At 34.8% G+C, this 23,110-nt stretch overlaps 1 protein-coding gene across 1 annotated transcript; it reads left to right on the top strand.

Annotated features, from left to right (window-relative positions):
• Positions 1–7,971: 7,971 nt before the first annotated feature.
• Positions 7,972–11,421, top strand: LOC141692555 (26S proteasome regulatory subunit 6B homolog). Its single transcript, XM_074497427.1, has 6 exons — positions 7,972–8,537; positions 9,306–9,536; positions 9,985–10,143; positions 10,294–10,446; positions 10,636–10,719; positions 11,110–11,421. The coding sequence occupies exons 1-6, from the start codon at positions 8,094–8,096 to the stop codon at positions 11,233–11,235; spliced, it is 1,197 nt and encodes a 398-aa protein (XP_074353528.1). The 5' UTR covers positions 7,972–8,093; the 3' UTR covers positions 11,236–11,421.
• Positions 11,422–23,110: the final 11,689 nt, after the last annotated feature.

Below are 23,110 nucleotides of genomic sequence, written 5' to 3'. Positions count from 1 at the left end.
TCATAACTTGCCTCTTCCACAATCCCCTCTTGTACCAACATGATGGGCTGAGAGGCCTCCATCAGCAGGGCCCCTGGGCGCGGTTCCACCTGAATCCCCATGTACTCGAAATAGTTCTTGGGAAATTCCTCGATTGAAATCATATTACAAGTCTCGTGTCCCTCAGGACGTACTCTCTTCCCGCCCTTTGCCTCTTTCATGAGGACATCGCCTTCACCCGGTTTGACCGTCTCTTTCGATGTATTTTCTGACTCGGCTGCCCTGAACGCCTGGTTGTAGCAGACCCTCGATTCGTATTGACAGCTCCTCAAGAAGCCTACCCCCGCGGGGGTTGGGAATTTTACTATCGTGTGATGGATCGAGGTCACCATCCTCATTGCCTTCATAAGGGGCCTACCCACTATAACATTGTAGGCACAAGGCTGATCTACAACTGTAAACATAGCGATCTGGGTGGCCACATAAGGCTCTTCACCTAAGGTCACCGGGAGCCGAATCGCCCATTTTACTTCGATTGAGTTTGCCGTGAACCCATACAAGTGCCCACCTGTCGAGTTCAGTTCTCTATCTAGCAGTCCTAGTTTCCTGTAGGCATCATAGGTTAGAACGTCTACCGAGCTCCCGGTATCCTCCAATGCTCGATGTACATTCACTGTCCCAATCTTCATTTTTATGACCAGGGCATCAGTATGGGGGTAGTGCACCCATTTTGCATCGTTCTTCCTAAACACAATATCATCAGCCTCTTTTTCAAAGAACTCTGGGGGCCTTTGGCTCAGATGGATGATGTTGGTGAGGGGCTTGTCCTTTGCTTCCCGGGCATATCTGTTCATCGCCTTCCGGCTATCTCCACCAATGTGAGACCCGCCTAGAATAATATGAATGTTGTCGGCCCGGGGTACCCTCTCTTTGTCTTATGAGGGTGGAGGAGAGACGTATGATAATCAGTCATGTGTTTTTGAACCTCCTTGATAACACACTCTATAATCTTCCCTTGTCTTATCAGCGTCTCGATCTCATCCTTCAATTGTCTGCAATCAGCTGTATCATGCCCCGTGGCCTCATGGTATGCACAATACTTCGAAGTATCCCTCTTGTTATAGTCTGTGAGAGGGGCTTCTTTCCTGAACACCCCTTTCCCAGCATAGGTAGCATATATATGGTCGGTGGAGGCTACCAGAGGGGTATGTGTCTGCCATTTGCTTGTATAGGGCCTCCTCGAATCTTTTTTTGTCTCTTTGACCCGGGCAGACTTCTTGGGGCTTGAACTACGCTGATACGTCTTCCTCCTCTCATCAGGGCTCGAGGACCGGTCTCTCTTGTCTCGATAGTTCTCGCTGATTTTCAGCTCCCTCATTGACTTCTCTACCCTCTTAAAGTGTTCAGCTTGCTCACAGAATTTCGCCAAGGTCCTTGGCTCGCTAGCTTGAAGGCTTTTCCAAAATTTCGACCATTCTTTCAACCCCGCTATCAGAAAGTTCTTGATGGTCTCTTCACTAGCACCTCTCACCTTAGGAACTTTATTATTGAACCGACGAAAGTATTCCGCCAGAGGCTCCCCCTCCCTTTGTTTGATGTTGGCTAGCGTGGCCACGGGAGGTGAATAGTGGAGGGTGGATTGAAATTATTGGATGAACAGGTCTTCCAACTGCCGCCACGTCCTTATGCTAGTCGGTCCCAACTTGAAGAACCATTGTTGGGCACTCCCTCGGAGTGATGCTGCAAAAAGTCTGCAGCGGGTTGGCTCTGGCACCTGATAGACCTCCATCTTGTACATGCGACTCCTCTTCATGATTGTCTCTGCGCCTACGCCATCCCTCCCTCCTGGGTGGGGTGTGTTGTCGTCTTTCTGGAGGAGTCGCTGCACGCCCTCTTTTTTGGGTTTTCTGATCTTTGGGCTCCTTCTCTTCTCTCTCTTTCTTGCTATTCTCCAATTTGAGCCTGAGGTCATGCTCACTTAGCTTCTTGCCCACGCGGTCTAGCACACTAGTCGACCTTGCCTCGGACGAAGCTGGCTTCTGCCCCGGTCTCTTAGAGATCTGGCTACCCCGCTCAACCCGATCTTGAGGTATCTCTTCCTATTTTAGTGATGCCTCTTTCTTCTGCTTGGTCTCGGTTGCCGCGTCATCAAACTCGTGAATCAACCTCTTTTGGGGACCCTTTCCCTTCCAGCTACGTTGAGAGACCTTGAAGCGGCGAGCCTTGCGCTTGGCGTTCCGAACCGAGCTTTTCTCTCCTCTTGACATCCGGGCTTTGATCTCGTTCATCTGATCGGCCAGCCCTTCAAGATATGTCATGACCGCCTGCCCGTCCACAGTTGCGATTGGTGGAGGTGGCGCCTGACTCTCTGGGGGTGTGTGCTCGACCTCGTTCTGGTCCTTCTTCTTTCCCCCGCTTCCTGGTGTCACCGCTTGTTTGCCTTCTTTGGTCATCTCTTCTCCCTAAGATGAAGACCCCTCCTTCTAACGCCAAATGTTATAGGGAGAATTTCGTATAACGGTGTTATGGAGGTTGATGGTCGGAAAAAAGATCGAGGACGGTGTTTGAAGGCAGATGAAGGTTGTTTTGTGGTGGTGGTTGAACTTGTATGTTGACTCCTTAAGAAAGAATAGGGTTTTTGTTATTCTCTATCAAGTGTCGACTCATATATCATACAAGTGCCTACGTACCCTATTTATAGGGATCAAGCCTCACGTAGTTCTTGGGGAACAAGTCACGTAGGCTAGGGTTAGGGTTCTTCAACCCGTGCAGCCCAAGCCCATGATAAAAGTCAGGCCTTCAGCCAATTAGTCACGTAAATCTCGACCGGCTCCACACGCTTTCTATAATCTCGCGGCATCTCCGCATTTCTTCCCGTAATTGTAGGAACAACCTGTGTCGGCCCTGAAATCTACGAGCAACTCAGTCATCTATGAGTCACTTTCCATGTTGCACACAAAGTCCTTTAATGCGGGTCGGCCTGGTTACCTCGGCTCGTACCGCCTTCCTTTTCAATTAATAAATACAATGTTTCCTACGTTTTCATAAGATGGGGGCTCATGGGCCCAGCCCGCGTGTGGGCACCTGAGCCCAGCCCGCGTGTAGGCACCTGAGCCCCGCTCATGTGTGGGCACCTGAGCCCAGCTCGCGTATGGGCACCTGAGCCCAGCGCGCGTGTGGGCACCTGAGCCCAGCCCGCGTGCGGGCACCTGAGCCCAGCTCGCGTATGAGAGCCCAGATTACAAGTGTGAGCCCAATTCTCATGTGAGATCGTACCGGCTCACATGTCACGAGTCCAACTCGCATGTGCTGGCCCAAGTCACATTAATCCACGATTCTAACCCACACATGAGAGCCCAGCTATTCAATGTTCCCATGGGGACCTGTTTAGGGCCCATCACCGAAAACGGGCATAACATTTATATTTTCATAAAAGACAATACCAAATTACACAACGTTTCAAATGTAACTCATTAAGCAAATATATATATATATATATGTATATATATATATATATATTCTTGTTTATGTTGTATCATTTGTATTTCATGAATGAATATAAATAGGGTAGTTAGTGTACGTTTAAAACGAAACGATTATACTTAATTTGTAGAATGTCGTTATTATTTTACAAATATAAAGTTAAAAAATAACATTTATGTTGAATACAGAGTTAACCAAAAATTTTGAATTTTATTTAAATAAACTATATGTACTGGTCTATATTAAAACTGAATTCACTATTAACTTACAATTAACTTACTCAATTTAAAAAGATAAAAAATGCATAATTGAAGTCAGTATGACTTGCAATCATAATATACAATAATGTAAATTTTACAATAATGTAAATTTTACATTATTGTTAATATAAAAGTTAAATTTAATGAAAAATGTTAGTTTTTAAAATTCAACGTATGTATGCATGGAAAAATATTAGTGATTTATTTACACTACGGTTACCAAAGTGACATTAAGTCATATGTGTGTGTGTCAGCATGTAAATTGTCGTATGTTACATTTATTAGTAAATTACGATGGTTTCAATTATTTATATGCTAAATATATGATTTATGTACATGTATAATCACTATTAACATCTAGTGAAACAAATGATTACTTAAATAACATGCATTTATAATTATTCAAAAATTAAAATTATGTAATAAATAAATTGCAATAATTAAATATGGTATTTATATTATCACTAACAAATAATCCATATCTAATTTTTACGCAACTGAGTATCAATCATGGTTGTAACATAAAAATAAATTATATATTATAAAGACTTATTATTGATATTCATGATTTTTTTAAGGATTTGAAAAAAAATTATAATTATGCCGTTATTTAAACCGTTTTTAAGTTCCTTTAATTACTACTATAATATTTCTTCATATAATAATTTGATAAAATTGTATACTATTCTCCTAAAATTAAATATTTTTCAATTTGATAAAGTTTTATAAATATCAGTTGAACTGGTTTATTCGTTCAGATTATTGAAATATATATATATATATATATATATATATATATATATTCTTTAAATAGTATAAAATGCATTGAATCAAATGTTATAATATAATATAGATATAACTTTTATTTGAATAATTCAAAATATAAAAATAATTCAAAATATTTGTACAATATTATCTTGGTCAATGAATATTATTTATCTAGAAGAATTCTTTTTAAAAAGCTAGTTTTTTTAAGTGAAAAATGAAAAATAAATCGATTTAATATATTATCGTAGTTTTAAAAAATCACGTGAGATCTCATATCAAATTTTAAATATTTTTAAAATCGAGACAAGTCCCAAAAATAATAATAGGCTATCAATGAAGTTAGTAATTTCAATATAAATAATCAATTGACTTGATCTTATAAACTCCTCGAACACATTAATTTATATTAACATAAGATATTAAAAAATTTGACATTATTGGTAAGATATTCTCGCCGAACTTGTAATTTAAAATTACTAAACATTGAATGTGATGATCTTTTTTGGCCGGGTCATGTAGTCAAATTTCGAGTATTTTTTGAAGAATGGGTCAAGTTCTGATTTCAAATTCGAAATAAAATAAAATGCTTTGACTCATTATAATTGGAACTCATCTAAATATGTAATACTATTATAAATTATTCATATATAAGCGTTTCTATTTTCAATATTTTCTTTAAAAATTATATATATATTTTAATTGCTTTTTTATAATAATAAATATGTTAAAAATATATGAGATACATTTTCAAATTAAAAAAAGATTAATAAATAAGATAACAATTCATTTATGTACTACGTTTAATTTTATATCCGGAATTTAATTTTTTAAAATTAACTGTACAAATATTCAAGTAGCTATTTTTTTTACGAAATTCAAGTAACTATTTTTAAAAGTTAAATAAAATATTCATTTAGCACACTTACATATTATGTGTATGATAAAAAGCACATGTGTCATTATGGTGTAGTGGTATGAAGTTGTATATGTGAATAAAATATCTTAAATTTGATTCCACAAAGCACATCTTTTATCTAAAAATTAAAAACAGGGGTAATTTAGTTTTTTCAATGAGGCTTTTTAATCTCACTAATTATCCCCTTGTTCTCTCATTTTATATATACAATATTATATATAGAACAGATGAATGAAATAAAACTAAACACTTGATCACAATGGATTGCTATGGTTTATGGGCATTTGAGAAACAAGTGTTCTTTCGAGGTGAAAAAATTTGTTTAGGGTCGTTTGGTCGGAGGAATTTCGGTATTAGTTATGAGTTTCGTTCATTCCAACCCCATATCTGATGTTTGGTTCAGATTTTTTTTCTCTAAACCCATTTCATACCTCCAAGGTATGAGTTTTTGATATCTAAAGGGAGAGGTGGGTATGAGGAAGGGGCATGGGGAATCAATTTTATTTATAGTATTTCAATTTTATTTAATCAATCAAATATAAATGTTTAATACAAAAATAATTTAATGAACTAAAATTTATTAAAATGATAATAAAACAATATTTAAATTAATTAAAATTAATCACTTAAAAAATATTTTAAATCTAAAATACAAATTCCAGCACTCAACCAAACACATAATATCATAAATGATACCTCAATCTAATATCATTTTAACCCGATTCTTAATTGCAACCCCGTACCGTTCTCAAACCAAACAACCATTAAGATGCCGGAGAGGAATGTGGTTTCGTGAAAGGCTATGATCGATGGGTATGTAAGGAATGGGGTATATATGATACAGGATCATGAACAAAGACCAATGAAATCTGATCCATCATCAAATATCGAGTCAAATGTAGTTGGAATGCTCTTGAATCGAATTTAGATATTCTTAAGATCTGAATGATGTTAGCTTTGTACTTCTGATATATATTGGATCAATTTTCTTTTGCTAATTTGATAAAAATTATGAAAATAAATGTACAATGACAAAGAGAAAATACAGTAAAAAGAATTTGTAAACTAAATTAATAACCTTTATTAATAAATGAAATCTTTTTTTAAGTGATATTTTGGTTTCACTTATTTTTTGGTTCGACCACCTTTTGGTTTCACATTTTATGATTCATATTATAACTCTAATTTTATTATTTTTATCCTTTTTATCATATATGACTTATAATTCTATATGTATTATTTTTATCCGTTTTTTGAATCTTAGAAGCCATGCTTTTTTATTATTTTAATAGGTTTGAATCCTATTTTTAATTATGTTTTAAAATAAATAGGTTGATAAATTGGCTAAACTAAATAGTTTCCGAAAAATATAAACCACGACCAAGTAAATAGGTCATGTGTTTAAATTGAAATATTTTAATTTAAAAGTTTTTAATTTGTTGGTGAAATTCCATTTTAATAAAATGATATGAATATTGTAGACAATGTATTTTGATTTCCCTTAAAAAATAATAAATCTGGCCAAACCAAATTATGATTACAATTATATGTCCGTATAACTCTAAATTATTTCTTCACAAGGCACTTGATTTCATCTTACTACAGTTACCCGTATTTTGTTTCACTCATTAATAAAGGAATTCTCTTTTTAAGTGTTATTTTGATTTCACTTATTTTGTTATTCCGCCACCTCTCAGTTTCACCTTTTATGATTCATTTTTAACTACAAGTGTATTATTTTTATTTATTTTTATGTGACTTATAATTATATATGTATTATTTTTACCCGTTTTTTGAATTTTAGAAACCATGCTTATTTATTATTTTTATAGGTTTGAATCCTATTTTTAATTATATTTTAAAATAAATAGGTTTATAAATTGGCTCAACCAAATAATTTTCGAAAAATATACACCAAGACCAAGTAAATAGATCATGTGTTTAATTGGAATAATTCAATTTAATTTTTTTTAATTTGTTGGTGGAATTCCATTTTAAGATAATGATATAAGTATTATAAACACTGTATTTTGATTTCATCCCTGGAAAATAATAAATTTGTTCAAATTGTATTATGATTACAATTTCTATTTCCGTAGAACTCTTAATTATTTTTTAATCAGGTACTTGATTTCATCTTAATACGCCTCCACCGTATTTTGGTTTCAGTTCTAGATTTCTATTTTATAAAGATAAATTTATTTTTTTAACGAAATATAGATTGTTTGAATCATATTATAATTATGATATTTCTATTTTTCATAGAATTCTTTTTTATTTTATAATAAAATAATAAAATGGATTTTTTTTTATGTATTTTCAAAAAATAGAGACGTAACAAGGTTGAGTTTGTTGTTTTAATAAGAGTTGAGTAAATGAAAATTACATATAATTTTAAAAGAAAAATTACAATAATAGAGTAATTTTATTTATTATATATTTTAATTATAATTTAAAATTAATCTCTATTATTATTATTTAATATTGATATTTTGACCACGACTTTGCCGGGGCTGGTATATAAAAATTAAAGAAAAAATATATTTTAAAAGGGGCGTTCCGCTAGTAGTACACAAGTACTTCTGTCTTGAGGAAGAAGCAAGTACTTTCTTCCGAGGATAAGTACTTTATAAAACACAAGATCATTTGTATATTAGATCAAAGCATATCCAGTAGTTTGTTATTCAATGGCCGCACTAGCAGTAGCTTTGGTTGTTGACTCGAAACCGGTTAAGACCGACGCAGAAGAAGATCCGTACATGCTGCTGAAATCTGTAGAACGCCGGCTAGAATTAATTGAAATTCGGGAGGAGTACGTGAAAGACGAGCATAACAATCTAGAGCGTGAACGTGTAAGAGCTGAGGAAGAATTGAAAAGAATCCGATCAGTGCCGCTTGAAATAGGCCAATTCATGGAGATGATTGATCAGAACAATGGCATTGTTGGTTCCCCTACTGGTTTCAATTACTATGTTAGAGTTTTGAGTACTGTTGATCGTGAATTACTTAAGCCTTCGGGTTCTGTTGCGTTGCATCGACACTCGAATGCTCTCGTGGATGTTTTACCGCCTGAGGGTGATGCGAGTGTTTCTCTTGTTAGCCAGTCTGAGAAACCTGATGTTTCTTATGCTGTAAGTCTATTGCTATTTAATTCATCGCTACTTAAACGTTCTCATCGATGTTCTTTTATGAATTACTTAGTCCGCCAACAAGTCATATATTATCATCTGTTATGATCTCATCGATATGTTCTTTTAGTGTTGTAGCTGTAAAGGACTTGGATGTGTACTGAGACACAGTGCAATTGTTTCATCACTTTCATTTTCCGTATTAGATGGTAAACAAAAGGCGATGTTTAATACAGGACTCTGACGTTTAATTTGTCCACAAAACGATTTCAGAGAATGATGGGCAAAAAGTATGCTGAACTATTGCAATGAGAGTATGAGACCATCAATGGTCCTCACTATCTTATTCAAAATAATTTGTAGGCTCCTAACTTAGGTGGCTAGAACTTGAGGTGATTGGCCTAAATAAGTCCTAATCTTTTGGACATTGGTCCATTATGTTCTGTCATTAGGCTTTCTGTTGCCGATACAAGTCATGTAACCCGACATACTATCTTAGACTTAATTACTGGAATATTAATGAAAGTCGAATTGAGTCTCAAATTCTCAATAAGTATGGGTTGCTATCTATTATTTTTCTCCTTCCACGGCTAGGAAACCTTTAAGGCTGTGATTCTTGTGCGGTTGAATCACCAAATTTTATCTTTTTGTTCATCTGTTTCATGTATTCATCTTTCACAAGTCTGTACTGCATCAAGATGTCTCTTATATCATTTTAAGTTGTGGGGGGTGTTTGTTGGGATAAAAGTTGTCTTTCCTTCATTTTGTCAGGATATTGGAGGCTGCGACATTCAGAAGCAGGAAATTCATGAAGCTATCGAGTTGCCCTTGACTCACCATGAATTGTACAAACAGATTGGTGTCGACCCTCCTCGTGGAGTGTTGCTCTATGGCCCTCCAGGCACCGGTAAAACAATGCTTGCCAAAGCTGTTGCCAATCATACAACTGCAGCCTTCATTAGGGTGGTTGGATCGGAATTTGTTCAAAAGTACTTGGGTGAGGTAGGTAAAGATTTGATGGAACCTTCTGCTTGTTTATATGTAGACTCTCTGTGTACCTTGCTTGTATACATTAACTGATGTATGTTGTGGTTTTTCTGTTGCGTTAATGAGATCCAGAACATGAGTGTGGATATTACTAATCAGTGAACTGCTGATTATTTCTCTTCTTTTTCACTGATATCGGATTTGCCATCATCAGGGAGATTGCATACCTTAAAATTTAGAAAAAAAAAATGAATACTGCTTTGACCTCGTGTAAAGAGACCAAGGTAGCTAGGCCAAGAGCCTTTTGGCAGTTGTTTAATATTTTATTTTCCTTCTCATGCTCCTGTATTTTATGTGCAATTTGAACTTCATCAATCTACATTTCCCCGTATCAAGTGAAGTAGTGATGACAAGCACAACTCGTGTTTTTGTTATCCTGAACAGTTGTGTATATGTAATTCAGGGGCCGCGAATGGTCCGTGATGTTTTTCGTCTTGCCAAAGAAAATGCTCCAGCAATTATTTTCATTGATGAGGTAGATGCCATAGCAACTGCTAGGTTTGATGCTCAGACTGGAGCTGATAGAGAAGTTCAGCGGATTCTCATGGAACTTTTAAACCAGGTAACGTTTGGGGAAGCTTTTAGTTGAGTTAGCTATGAGCAAACTGGTTAACACGTCCCTTGTATGATGCTTAAATCATATGTTGTGAAACCTGTGATTAACCTATTTTCTTTAACTAAAGTTTACTTGATAAGTTTCTTGTCATTACAGATGGATGGTTTTGATCAAACAGTGAATGTGAAAGTTCTCATGGCAACTAATCGAGCTGACACATTGGATCCTGCTCTTCTGCGTCCAGGGCGGCTGGACCGGAAAATAGAGTTTCCTTTGCCAGATAGAAGACAAAAAAGACTTGTTTTTCAAGTATGACTTCAGAATTCAGATCCATTGTTTTACCGTGAAGTAATCGAGCTGGAATAATGAAAGATTTATTCACTCTAAGAGCACCGCTTAAAAATGCCGTTAAGTTATTGAAATGGTTATCTGTGTAGGCTAGCACATTACTTTGCTTAGTTGCTTGTACCTACATTCTAACTTGGGTCACTTGTGAAGGTTTGCACAGCTAAAATGAACTTGGGTGATGAGGTTGATTTGGAGGACTACGTTTCTCGGCCAGATAAGATTAGTGCTGCCGAGGTTAGTTTCTTTTTCAATTTTACCAAAATGAGTAGATGTATCCTTGTAGAATAGGTCTGTATTGGAATTAAGACACTGGAGATTATTTGTATGAAATAAGAGTATGCAAAGAATTAAAGGCCCGTTTGAATCATATGATTTCAAGCTAGTTAGCGGGAATGAGAATGAGATTTCTATACAAAAATGTATTAAAACTTTATCATCGTTCCCTATAACCGGGTTGAAATTCCACGATACAAATGGCCCCATACGTCTACATTACATTTTTAGTTCCTGAAAAGATTCAAGTTTGAGCTGTTTTGGCAAATTAGAAATATGCTTGAAACTTGATGTTGAAAATTTGTAAGACTAAAGCTTGTTAACCCCACACTATGTTTGTTGTGTTTACAGATTGCAGCTATTTGTCAAGAAGCGGGAATGCATGCTGTCCGCAAGAACCGATATGTCATACTTCCTAAGGATTTTGAGAAGGGGTACAGAACCCATGTGAAGAAACCCTACACATTCTACAAGTGATTGCAGGCTCAAGGACTAGTTTTATGTTACTACTCACTTTCAGATGTTCGGTCTTAATCCCGTGTAGCCGGATAGTTTGCCTCGGAATATTAACAGTTCATTTCATGCAAATCGTGTTTAGTTTCGGTTCTGAAAACATTCTTACCTTGAAACCTTTGTTAAGAATACTATGGACGAGTTTCTTTATCTTCGCTACCGAATAATTTGGTAATAGATGTACTCTCAAACAACTGTTATATTTAAATAAACTATAAACTACAAAATAAGAAATGGAGAAAGATTGAGAGATCTCAAAGGTATTATTACTTTTCCTGTGATTGTTCCAGTACAAATGACTAGGCAAAACTATTATTTATAGTATCAACTATACTAAGAAAACTTAATAGATAAGTTTTCTTAGACAGATTTTCGTGACAAACTTCCAATATTGAATTAAGTATTTCTTGATAAGTATCGCAAGTCTTCTTTAGTAAGTATTGCGAGTATTCCTTAGTAAGATTTGACAATCATATTATAACACTCTCCCTTGATTATCAAATGTGAGTATCTCAAAGATTGACTGCCTCGTTAAAACCTTACAAGGAAAAACCCGGTGGGATAAAAACATTGACGAAGGAAAAAGAGTACAGTCTCCCCCTGAATAAAATATCTCACATATTGACATATGATGTAATATGTTCTTTAATCTCCGCATTCCAATGTTATTTCGTAGCTTTTCAAATGTTGATGTCGGTAGTGACTTTGTAAGTATATCCGTCAAATTATCACATGATCGAACTTGTTGTACCTCAATATCTCCATTCTTTTTTAATTCGTGAGTAGAAGAATTTTGGTAAGATGTGTTTTTTCGATCTCCCTTGATATATCCTTCCTTTAACTGTTTAATGCAAGCTGAATTATCTTCAAACAAAATAGTAGGGTCGTCTGTGACATTTGATAATGCACATGAATGCCGAATATGTTAGATTATGGATCATAGCCAGACGCATTCCCTACTTGCTTCATGGATTGCTAGTAATTCTCCGTGATTTGATGAAGTTGCACCCAATCTGTTTTGTAGATTTCCAAGAGATAGCAGTACCGCAATATGTGAATAAGTAACATGTCTGTGATCGTCCAATATGAGAATCTGACAAGTATCCAACATCTGCATATCCAACCAGCTGTGATTTCGAATTATTTGGAAAGAATAATCCAAGATCAATTGTCCCGCGAAGATATCTCAATATATGCTTGATTCCATCCCAATGTCTTTTAGTTAGATCTGAACTAAATCTTGCTAATAGATTCACAGCAAAAGCAATATCAGGTCGTGTGTTGTTTGTAAGGTACATAAGAGCGCCAATTGCGCTAAATATGAAACTTCTGGTCCAAGTGGATCTTCATCTTCTTTTCTGGGACGAAATGGATCCTTTTTAACTTCAAGTGACCGAACCACCATTGGTCTAGTCAGAGGATGAGATTTGTCCATGTGAAATTGATCAAGAACTTTTTCTGTGTAGGTTGATTGATGAACAAATATTCCTGAAGATAAGTGTTCCACCTATAAACCTAAACAGAACTTTGTCTTTCCAAAATCTTTCATCTCAAACTCATTTTTCAAATAATTAGCAGCATTAGTAATATCTTCAAAAGTACTTACAATATTCAAATCATCCACATATACAAAAATAATAATGAAACCAGTTTGAGATCTTTTAATAAACACACATGGACATACTTTATCATTAACATACCCATCATTCAATAGGTATTCACTAAGTCCGTTGTGCCACATACGACCAGATTATTTCAGTCCATATATTGATCGTTGTTATTTAACCGAGTATAAATGACGGGTCTTAGTCTCATCCAATTTTAATTCTTCAGGGATTTACATATAGATATCACTATCAAGTGATTCATATAGGTAGGCTGTCACAACGTCCATCAGACGTGTTTCCAATTTTTCCATACAAGCCATACCCGTAAGAAAATGAAAAGTAACTCCATCCATCACAGGAGAGTAAGTTTCCTGGTAATCAAATCCAGGCCTTTGAGAGAATCCCTGGGCTACGAGCCGGGGATTTATATCTTACAATTTCATTTCTCTCATTTCGTTTTCGTACAAATACCCATATATTCCCAACGGGGACCACACCAGCTCGTGTTCGGACTGCATGTCCAAATACATTTCTCTTGTGCAAGGATTGCAATTCTTCCGGGATTGCAATTTTCCATTTTGGCCAATCATCTCTTTGTCGACATTCTTTCACACTTTGTGGTTTTGGATCGGAGTTCATAAGAAAATATCACATGCCACGGAAAAAGCATATACATCATCAATTTCAATACTCCCACGATCCAATAATTTTCCGTAATATACATAACCCAATGAGATATCATAACTTTCAGGTACCTTTGCTTTTACGAAAGCATGTGCCACTTCAGGGGCAATATCTTCTTCTAGAGGCAATACCACTTCTGGTGGTTTTGTCACTGCTACTTCAGGGGTTTTAACCTCTTCAGGAGGGGATACCACTTCTGGGGTATTGTCTGGAATATTTGCCACTTCATAGTCATGTCCAATCGTTTTTCGTTTTCGTGGTACAACATCTTTTGCACCAACTGGTCTACCGCGCTTCTGGCGTGGTTTTGAATTACTAGTCAATTATTCGGGAACTGCTTTATGAATAGGTATTTCAACCCTTGCTGGGGCATTAATGGCAGATATATGTGATTTAACAATATGTCCGGAATCACGAAAAGCATCTGGCATTTGATTAGAAATATCTTGCATATGAATAATTCTTTGAACTTCATATTTGCATTGATTAGTTCACGGATCTAAAGCATTAATCCTGATGTATTCCATGTCAAGTCAGGGTTTATCTTATGCGTTAATTTATCCCCCCTAATGTCGGAAATATTGACTCATCAAAATGACATTCAGCATAGCGAGCAGTAAAAACATCCCCAGTTAGCGATTCAAGATATCTTATAATAGATAGTGAATCAAAACCGACATATATACCCATCCTCCTTTGCGGTCCCATCTTTGACCTTTGAGGTGGGGCAATGAGAACATATACGGCACAACCAAAAATCCTAAAATGAGAGAGATCGGGAATTTGACCAAGTGCTAGTTGATGGGGAGATTGTTTATGATAGGAGGATGGCCTAATCCTTACTAGTTTCGCAGCATGTAATATAGCATGACCCCAAACAGATGTAGGTAAGTTGGCTCTAAAAAGTAAGGGACGAGTGATAAGTTTAAGTCTTTTAATCAAATATTTTGCCAAACCATTTAGGGTATGTACGTACGCTATTGGATGTTCAAATGAGAATCCTATCATCATATAATAATCATTGAAAGTAGAGGATGTAAATTCAGCAGTATTATCTAAACGAATTGATTTAATAGGATAGTCAGGGAATTGGGCTCGTAACTTTATTATTTGGGCAAACAGTTTGGCAAAGGCTAAATTTTGGGTAGAAAGTAGACATACATGAGACCATCTGGTTGATGCATCAATTAAAACCATTAAATATCTAAATGAGCTTGGAGATGGATGAATGGGACCACAAATGTCACCTTGAATCCGTTCTAAGAACTTGGGGGATTCAGTTTGAAGTTTAACAGGAGATGGTCGAACAATTAATTTTCCTAGAGAACAAGCTGAACAAGGAAGTTCATCTTGTGGTATGATCTTATGGCGTCCAAGAGGATGTCCCATAGAATTTCCTATAATACGATGCATCATAGAAACTCCTGGATGACCAAGTCTATCATGCCACGGAATAAGGGATTTTGGATCAATGATTTTGGGAATAGTGATATTGTAAGATTCAATGACCTTTATTTGTGTGGTATACAACCCAAAAGAGACTGATGGTAATTTTTCCAACATTTTCTTATAGCCTGAGGTAGTTGAAGTGATTAGGAGATATTCTTTTCCACCCTCATTAGTAGATGCAGCACATGACATAAAAGAAGTGCATATGAAAACTAGTCATATAGGACATAGTAGATATTAACACCATTTTCTAGTTCATTTGTGGTCTTAATCATCGGTTCATCATTATAGCTCGCCAAGTTTGTTTCCATCCTTTGTCCATTCTGCCTTTTACATGACTCGTAAAGTTCTACAAGATGTTTGGGTGTACGACAAGTACGAGTCTAATGCCCATGAGCCCCACTTCTAAAGCAGATATCTCTAGTATCCCCTTCTGTCGGTGCCTTCCTTTTATTTGGCATCTCATTCTGCCACTTCTGGTGGCCAGAGTTGTTGTTGTATCCATCACGCTGCCACTTCAGGTGACCAGAGTTATACTGATTACGAAACCGACCACGGAAATTTCCTCGTCCATGATTCCGTCCGTTATCTCGTCCTCCTCTATGCCCTTTCCCACGTCCATTCTTCCGGAATGACGTGTTATGTACTTCAGGTAACCGCGCAGAGCCTATGGGACGTATTTGATGATTTTTTAATAACAACTCGTTGTTCTTTTCAGCTACAAGAAGGAGAGATATCAGCTCACTACATTTTTGAAAGTTGCGCTCCCGATATTGTTGTGCCAGAATCATAGTGTTGGGGTGAAAGGTTGATAGTGTCTATTCAATCATGTCAGCATCAGTAATATTCTCACCACACAAGGTCAGTTTTGAGCTTATTTTGAATCAGGCAAAATTATACTCAGCAATAGATTTTGTGACACCCCAAAATCCGTGGTCAGAAGATTTGGTCGTCACGATGAAACCTTAATCCAAAATAACTTGTTTAATAGAAAATAAATGCCAGCAACTGAAATAAAGCATCTGTGACCCCAAACTATATTAAGATCTTTTTAGTTTACAGTTCTAGAAATAAGATATCCAAATTCCATAAATAAAATTTTCACTTTTTTTAAACATCTTTTCAACAAATTCCCAAACTCAAAACTTAACCTGCTAGTATAATTTCGAAAGGAAGTATACTAGGCCCAGATATAAGATAATATAAGTAATATATAAACAAACAACTTTACACAATAGAACTTACACTAGTCCGCAAACCCTTGACCAACCACCTTCCAAAAACTTCTTCTTTGCTTTCTCCAATTGTGCGGCTAAACAGTGCAAGCTAATCCTCACTAGAAGGTTAAATTTAAAAACAGGCAAGTATGAGCGAAAGAAATGCTCAGCAAGTTCATTATAGCATATATATGGTCTTTTGATATAAAAGACGACATCTGCACTAGGGCGGAACATTTTAAATCATAATTGCTGAACCAGGAAATTTTTAGTTAAGGAATCCCAGAATTGGTTCCGTAGATGTATTTAAAATCCTTTTGATATTTTCGAGCGGAAATGCTTCAGCAATACTTTAAATCTCGAAGAGAATAAAACTCGTAAAACAGTGTTTACAGAAATATCGTAAACAATAATATGAAACAGTGATTATAGATTGAATCATAAACTCATTCAAAACCCAACTTTTGAAATTAATACTCATTTTGATGTCATATCAAATTAGATATTAATATGAACTTTGATGATAATAACATCCCATACTGAAGTCAACATCAATCATCTATATTAATACCACCTTTGATATTTAACAACAAACTAAATATCAACATCAACCAGAAACTAAATCAAAACTGCATTTTCACCTTTTATTCAAAATAGAAGCACGAGATAAATCATTTATGTATGATTATCAACAACAATATTATGCTGATAAAGAAAGAATAACAGATAATCAATGATATCTGAATAATAACTAAAGCTAACAGTAAGTTTATAAAATAGTATGCGGTAAGTTTTAGATTGGGAATCACAATATTCCGGCAGATGCCTTATCACATGCTGATCAGCCACTGTGATATAGCTGGATCATAATTCATAGAATTTAGATCCCAAACACGAGTACTCAAACAAAAGCTACATACCGGCCACAACCGATATGTACTTTAATAAAAAGGCACAATGTGGCCAAAGGACAAAATTGTGTTAACATATTTCAGTTAACACAAAGCCCTAATGCTGGACTGTCCGCCCGGGCCACTTACGCATCTTCCAATCAAAATAATTTTCCGTCATAAAGGAATCGAATCAATCAATATCCTATCATAATCTACTCCCCATTTCACATGATCCGGAGTAATCTCAACAACTGATGGCGAAATAACTAGAATTATTAGTTACTCGCTAAATATCAATATCAAGGTCCAATGTATAGAGTGAAATGAGATATCATAGTGATTCACTATGTATCCGGAATGAAATTAACATTCTAGTAGAAAGATTACTAGAATTATGTATCTCAAATAATCTACGAGTATTTGAAAGCACTGTATCAAAAGGATTTACCTAACAGCAATATCAATCTCAAATATACAACAATTGTTTATTTTGAAATTGGAATGGGACAGGGTACTTGCCTGGTATGCAAAGACTGAAATTAACTTTTATAAACCTTTCTGCCCTCCTGGACTTGATTTATAATCAAACACACTCATTTAATAATCAAGACAAACTCGGATTACGTCTATACGTCTCAGCATCTACCCGATCGTTCATCTAATCAGGGAATTGAAAGTTGTAAACAGATAGCATGTATATCACATAGTACATAATCATGTTATTCACATAACATATAAGTTAGATTGTTAAAATATAGGTCTCAGTATTTTTAAAACTGAAATCGGGTCAAAATAGGGATTTTTCGATAAGTATTCGACTCAGAATGACTCGTAAAATAAATTACCCTTTGATATGAAGGAATTCGGGTCTCGAAAGTATTTTTAATTGAAGCGGATTATTTTTATGAGTCTAGACGCGTTCGTTTCGTATTAAACGGATGAACGGTCTATTTATTATGATTAAAATAAGATTAAATCAATTAATAATAATTATTAATTGATTTTTAAATACCTAAATATATTTTTAAAAGCATAAAATAATTTTTAGGATTTATTTAGCTTAATTATGAATGATTATACTTTATTTAATTATTTAAAAGTAAAATTAATTGATTAAACGAATTAATTAATTAATTAATTAAATCCTAAGTAATTAACTAAAATAAATTATAAATAATTAAAACCAATCTGGATTTTTGAAAATAATAAAATAAAATATTTTTTGGGAATTTAAAAGAATTCAGTTAATTATTAAATAATTAACCAAATTGTTTTTGAAATTTAAAAAGGATTTTAGGAATTAAAACTGAATTTTGAATTAAATTTTAAAAAAAAGTCTGTAAAAACAGATTTCTGGAAAGGGGTTGGGGAAACACAGATTGAACTCGGGTTGAGAATGGTCGAAATCCGGGTTGCCAAGAACCTTTCGGGTTGCCAAGAACAACCTATCGGAGTTTTGGAAAACCAGAATCCGGTGACTTTTCCGGCAACCTCGGAAAAGTCCGGTAACTCCTAGACGACCCAAAACATTACAGTTTCAACAGAATTTCGGCTGGATTCTACTCAACATCCTCTGTCAACTTCAATTCAACAATCACGACTTCAAACAACCAACAACCACTCTATTCCGGCGAGCTTAACACCAAAAACCGGCGAAGGTCCGGTGAATATCAATTCGGCTCAAAACTTAATGAAAACTTCTGAATTTGGTATCAAAATGATGCTAAATTCACACTCAAATTAATCATAATCTCACAAACATCAGAGAATCAACAACAAAACCAGAAATTTATTTTAAAAATTAGAAATAAACTTAAAACTCGGTTTGTAACAAAACGGGACCAAAATTCACAAACCTATATACTAAATCGATCCTTGCAACCTCAGGAAAATTAATCAATTAACAAAAACATCAAACAACCGTCCTGTAATCAAAACCGAATTTAGGTGGAAAAATCAAAAAATATGAAATCGATGAATATCCCACCTTAATCGAAGGTTTTGGTATGGTTATGATCGTTGTTTCAAGAGCTTCGCAACGGTACTAAGATTGAAATCAATGGGCTTCTGGTTTGATCAGTACGCTCAATTGTTTGAATTCGGTAATTTCAAAAATAAAATAAAACTAAATTGCAGAGAACTTTTGATATATCTGAATGATTTTTTATTTTTATAAAACAGTACAGATAACCATTGAGGTTTTTATACTCAGTAAAATATTCTCGATAAATCTGAAATCGATACTCTTTGGTTCTTATAATTTAAAATCACATGCCCTAAAATTAATAGTTTACGGGGAAATATTTTTAAAATATAGTTATTGATAATTAAAGTTTTTGTATCAAAATTCATCGAAAAATAGGTACACATTAAAATACAAAAATACGGACTGCCAGCGGAGCCCTTGATATTTATAAAAATAGATGTACGGATTTTTTGTGGGCTTTTTCGTGCCGGTCACGGCCCGGTCCGTTCATTTTTGAGAAACCAAAATATTTTCTAAAATTAAGATAAAGGCCGAAAGTAATTATAAAATACACAGATAATCATATAACAAGTTTTAACACGTAACACGGAAGAAACGTAATCTGACACGCGTCCAAATTGCGACTCGATTCATATAATTGCACTTTAAACACGTAATGAGTATCCGAATATTGCACTTTTTAGTACATTACCATTTAATGAAATGAACACGTCAAACAGGAATAAAATATCCACAATTTTATTCCTTCTAAATCAGAAAGTCACATAAACATATTCACAGAACAATAATAATAATTGCTGAAAATCCGGGATATCACATATTTGAAATCTTGTAACCTTATGTTAAGCTAGTCATATCGGGCATGAGGTAGATGAACACATTTTGGTGATCAAATCTATCTTTGAGATTATTCCAAAGGGTGAGTGGGTTTTTGACAATTAAGTATTCAGATTTTAAATTTTCATGAATGTGATGCCTAAGAAAAATGATAGCCTTAGCATTTTGTTCAACACTTGGAGTTTTTCCCAATTCTATGGTGTCTTTTAACCCGTTAGCACTAAGGTGTAATTCAACATCGACTACCCAAGATAGATAATTATCCCCAGATACATCCAAGGCAAGAAACTCTAATTTTGCAAGATTCTCCATTCTAAATAGATTTTTAAACAAGATATAATATGTCACATAATATTTAAACAAGCAATTTGAAATAATAACTTTATACAAAAGTTACGACGGCATAGCCGGCCAGAAAATGTTTGATTATTACTTGACGGCAGCGCCATCTTTATAGTAGTATTACTTGACGGCAAAGACTTCTTAATAGTATTACTTGACGGCATAGCCATCTTTATAGTATTACTTGACGGTATAGCCATCTTTATAGTTTTCAATCAGTTTCATAAATAAATATGTAACAATAATTAAAATAAAATGAGTAAAAGAAATCATATCTCTCTTATGAAATAATTTTAGTTGATAGAGACTCGTGAGTCAGAATAAGTCGTGTTAGGTAATGAATATAACACAGAGGGGGGGTGAATGTGTTTTGGACAATTTTAATGGCTTTTTGAACTTTTAAGAATGGTGAACAAAGTAATCTGTATTGTAGAGATAATGTGCTTTAGCAGAATAATTAAAACATGCACATGAACACACTTATCTTTCAAAACTCACTTAATTTTATATTAAAATCAAGCTAGTGTTTTGCTATAAATTTCTGGGTTCTTAGTATGTTAAGAACTCAGCTTCCCTCTTGAGAGTTACAAGTTTTTTCAGATTTGTTTTGGTTACCCTTAAAAATAAAGCATCCAGTGTTTACTTTATAGAATAGTAAACACTGGTTTTTACACAGCATGCAACATCATGTACTAAACCCTACTTTTGGATAACTAAATCTTTCTATTTTTGGCGTAGTGTATCTTTACAAATCGTGCATGCCTATGACTTTACTTTGTCAGTTAATCTTGTCCTTTGATCTTGTACTCTTCAAGTTGCTTTTGTAGACTGTTCAAATCATTGATTGATTTGTTTGTTGATTGATAATCCTGGATATTAAACTGATCTGCATTCTGTACTTGAGTTTTACAACGAGATCTCCAGTTAGTCATATAGAGAACTAGACATCTCGATAAGTATAATGGCTTATCGAGATCTCTTATTACTTTATGGTTGATATGACTTATCGAAGTCTCCAAGTTCTCGAATGTGAAATTAACTTGTTGAGATCTCTGAGTCCTCGGAGTATAATCTTGACTTATCGAGATCTCTGAGTTCTCGAATGAACTTTGACTTATTGAGATCTCTGAGTCCTCGAATGAACTTGACTTATCGAGGTCTTCATTTCTTTGCATGTAGAATTTACTTATTGATGTCTCTGAGTTCTCTAATGACATTTTGACTTGTCGATATCTCAGAGTTCTCTAGTAAAGAAATGACATGTCGATATCTCCAATCTTCATGTCTTCAATTTGGCTTGTCGATATCTCTGAGACTTCTCTATAACCTTTTCCTGACTTCTCGATAAGTCATTCTGGAGTTCTCGAATGACTTCTCTATAACACTTAATCTGTGACTTGTAGATTTGTTGACTTAGAATATTTTTCCCAAAACAGATTTATTCAACCCCAAGCTGCTTCACACTTTCTCCGAGGCATGATCTTCATGATCTTCTTTCAGAGTTTATTCTTAGGATTGAAAATGTTTACAGGAAAAATACTCCAGTCTAATCTAATTACACTTTTACAGACTTCAGTGATACAATACAAAATGCAAACTTAGATTATCATACAACTTACTTAGGATTGTCAATTTGACTTAGTCTTGTTATTGTATAGGCATGTCTTGCACAATAATCTCCCCCAATTTGTGAGAAGATTGCTTATCACAAATTCATGCATGTTAAAAAGACTAACCCCAAGTTATAATGGAAAATTAGAATTATACATACAAATTGATACAAATACTACATTTATACATTAGGAGATTCCTTGAGTTCATTAGATACATACATCAGACAAATTTCTCATCCCTTATTTCTTCTCTATTGAGGTCCTTTAGTTGTACAAGAATTTCAAGTTCCTCTATGATTGGTGTTCCTATTAAAGCTTCCACAAGTTTGAGTTTGTCATGTACTGAATAATTACTCAGTAAATCAATCCTAAATCTTGAAACTGTGCCAGCCTTTACATTTAGAAATCTTCCATCTTTGGTAACTCTGCTCATCCCTTTTGCTTTGAGACCTTCAGATCTTTGAATGTACATTCATATTTCTTCATCATACTTCCTCTTCCTCTCCTCATATTCAGCCTTGTTTCTTGATCTTTTTTTCTTCCCTTTCTATCAACCATTCTGCTGAAACAGATCTCCATGCCCTGGTTGCCATGTCCTTATCCTTCAGTAAGCTTATCTCCAATCTTCATGTCTTCAATTTGGCTTGTCGATATCTCTGAGACTTCTCTATAAGCTTTTCCTGACTTCTCGATAAGTCATTATGGAGTTCTCGAATGACTTCTCTATAACGCTTAATCTGTGACTTGTAGATTTCTTGACTTGGAATGTTTTTCCCAAACCAAATTTATTCAACCCCAAGCTGCTTCACACTTTCTCTGAGGCATGATCTTCTTCCAGAGTTTATTCTTAGGATTTAAAATGTTTACAGGAAAAATATTCCAGTCTAATCTAATTACACTTTTATAGACTTCAGTGATACAATACAAAATGCAAACTTAGATTATCATACAACTTACTTAGGATTGTCAATTTGACTTAGTCTTGTTATTGTACAGGCATGTCTTGCACAACAATCTCCCCCAATTTGTGAGAAGATTGCTTATCACAAATTCATGCATGTTAACAAGACTAACCCCAAGTTATAATGGAAAATTAGACTTGTACATACAAATTGATACAAATACAACATTTATACATTAGGAGATTCCTTGAGTTCATTAGATACATACATCAGACAAATTTCTCATATCCTATTTCTTCTCTATTAAG

The sequence above is a fragment of the Apium graveolens genome, chromosome 10 (assembly GCF_009905375.1).
Source record: "Apium graveolens cultivar Ventura chromosome 10, ASM990537v1, whole genome shotgun sequence".
Lineage (NCBI taxonomy): Eukaryota > Viridiplantae > Streptophyta > Magnoliopsida > Apiales > Apiaceae > Apium > Apium graveolens.
The sequence above is the reverse complement of the archived record's forward strand: the minus strand, read 5'-3'. Positions and strand labels throughout refer to the sequence as shown.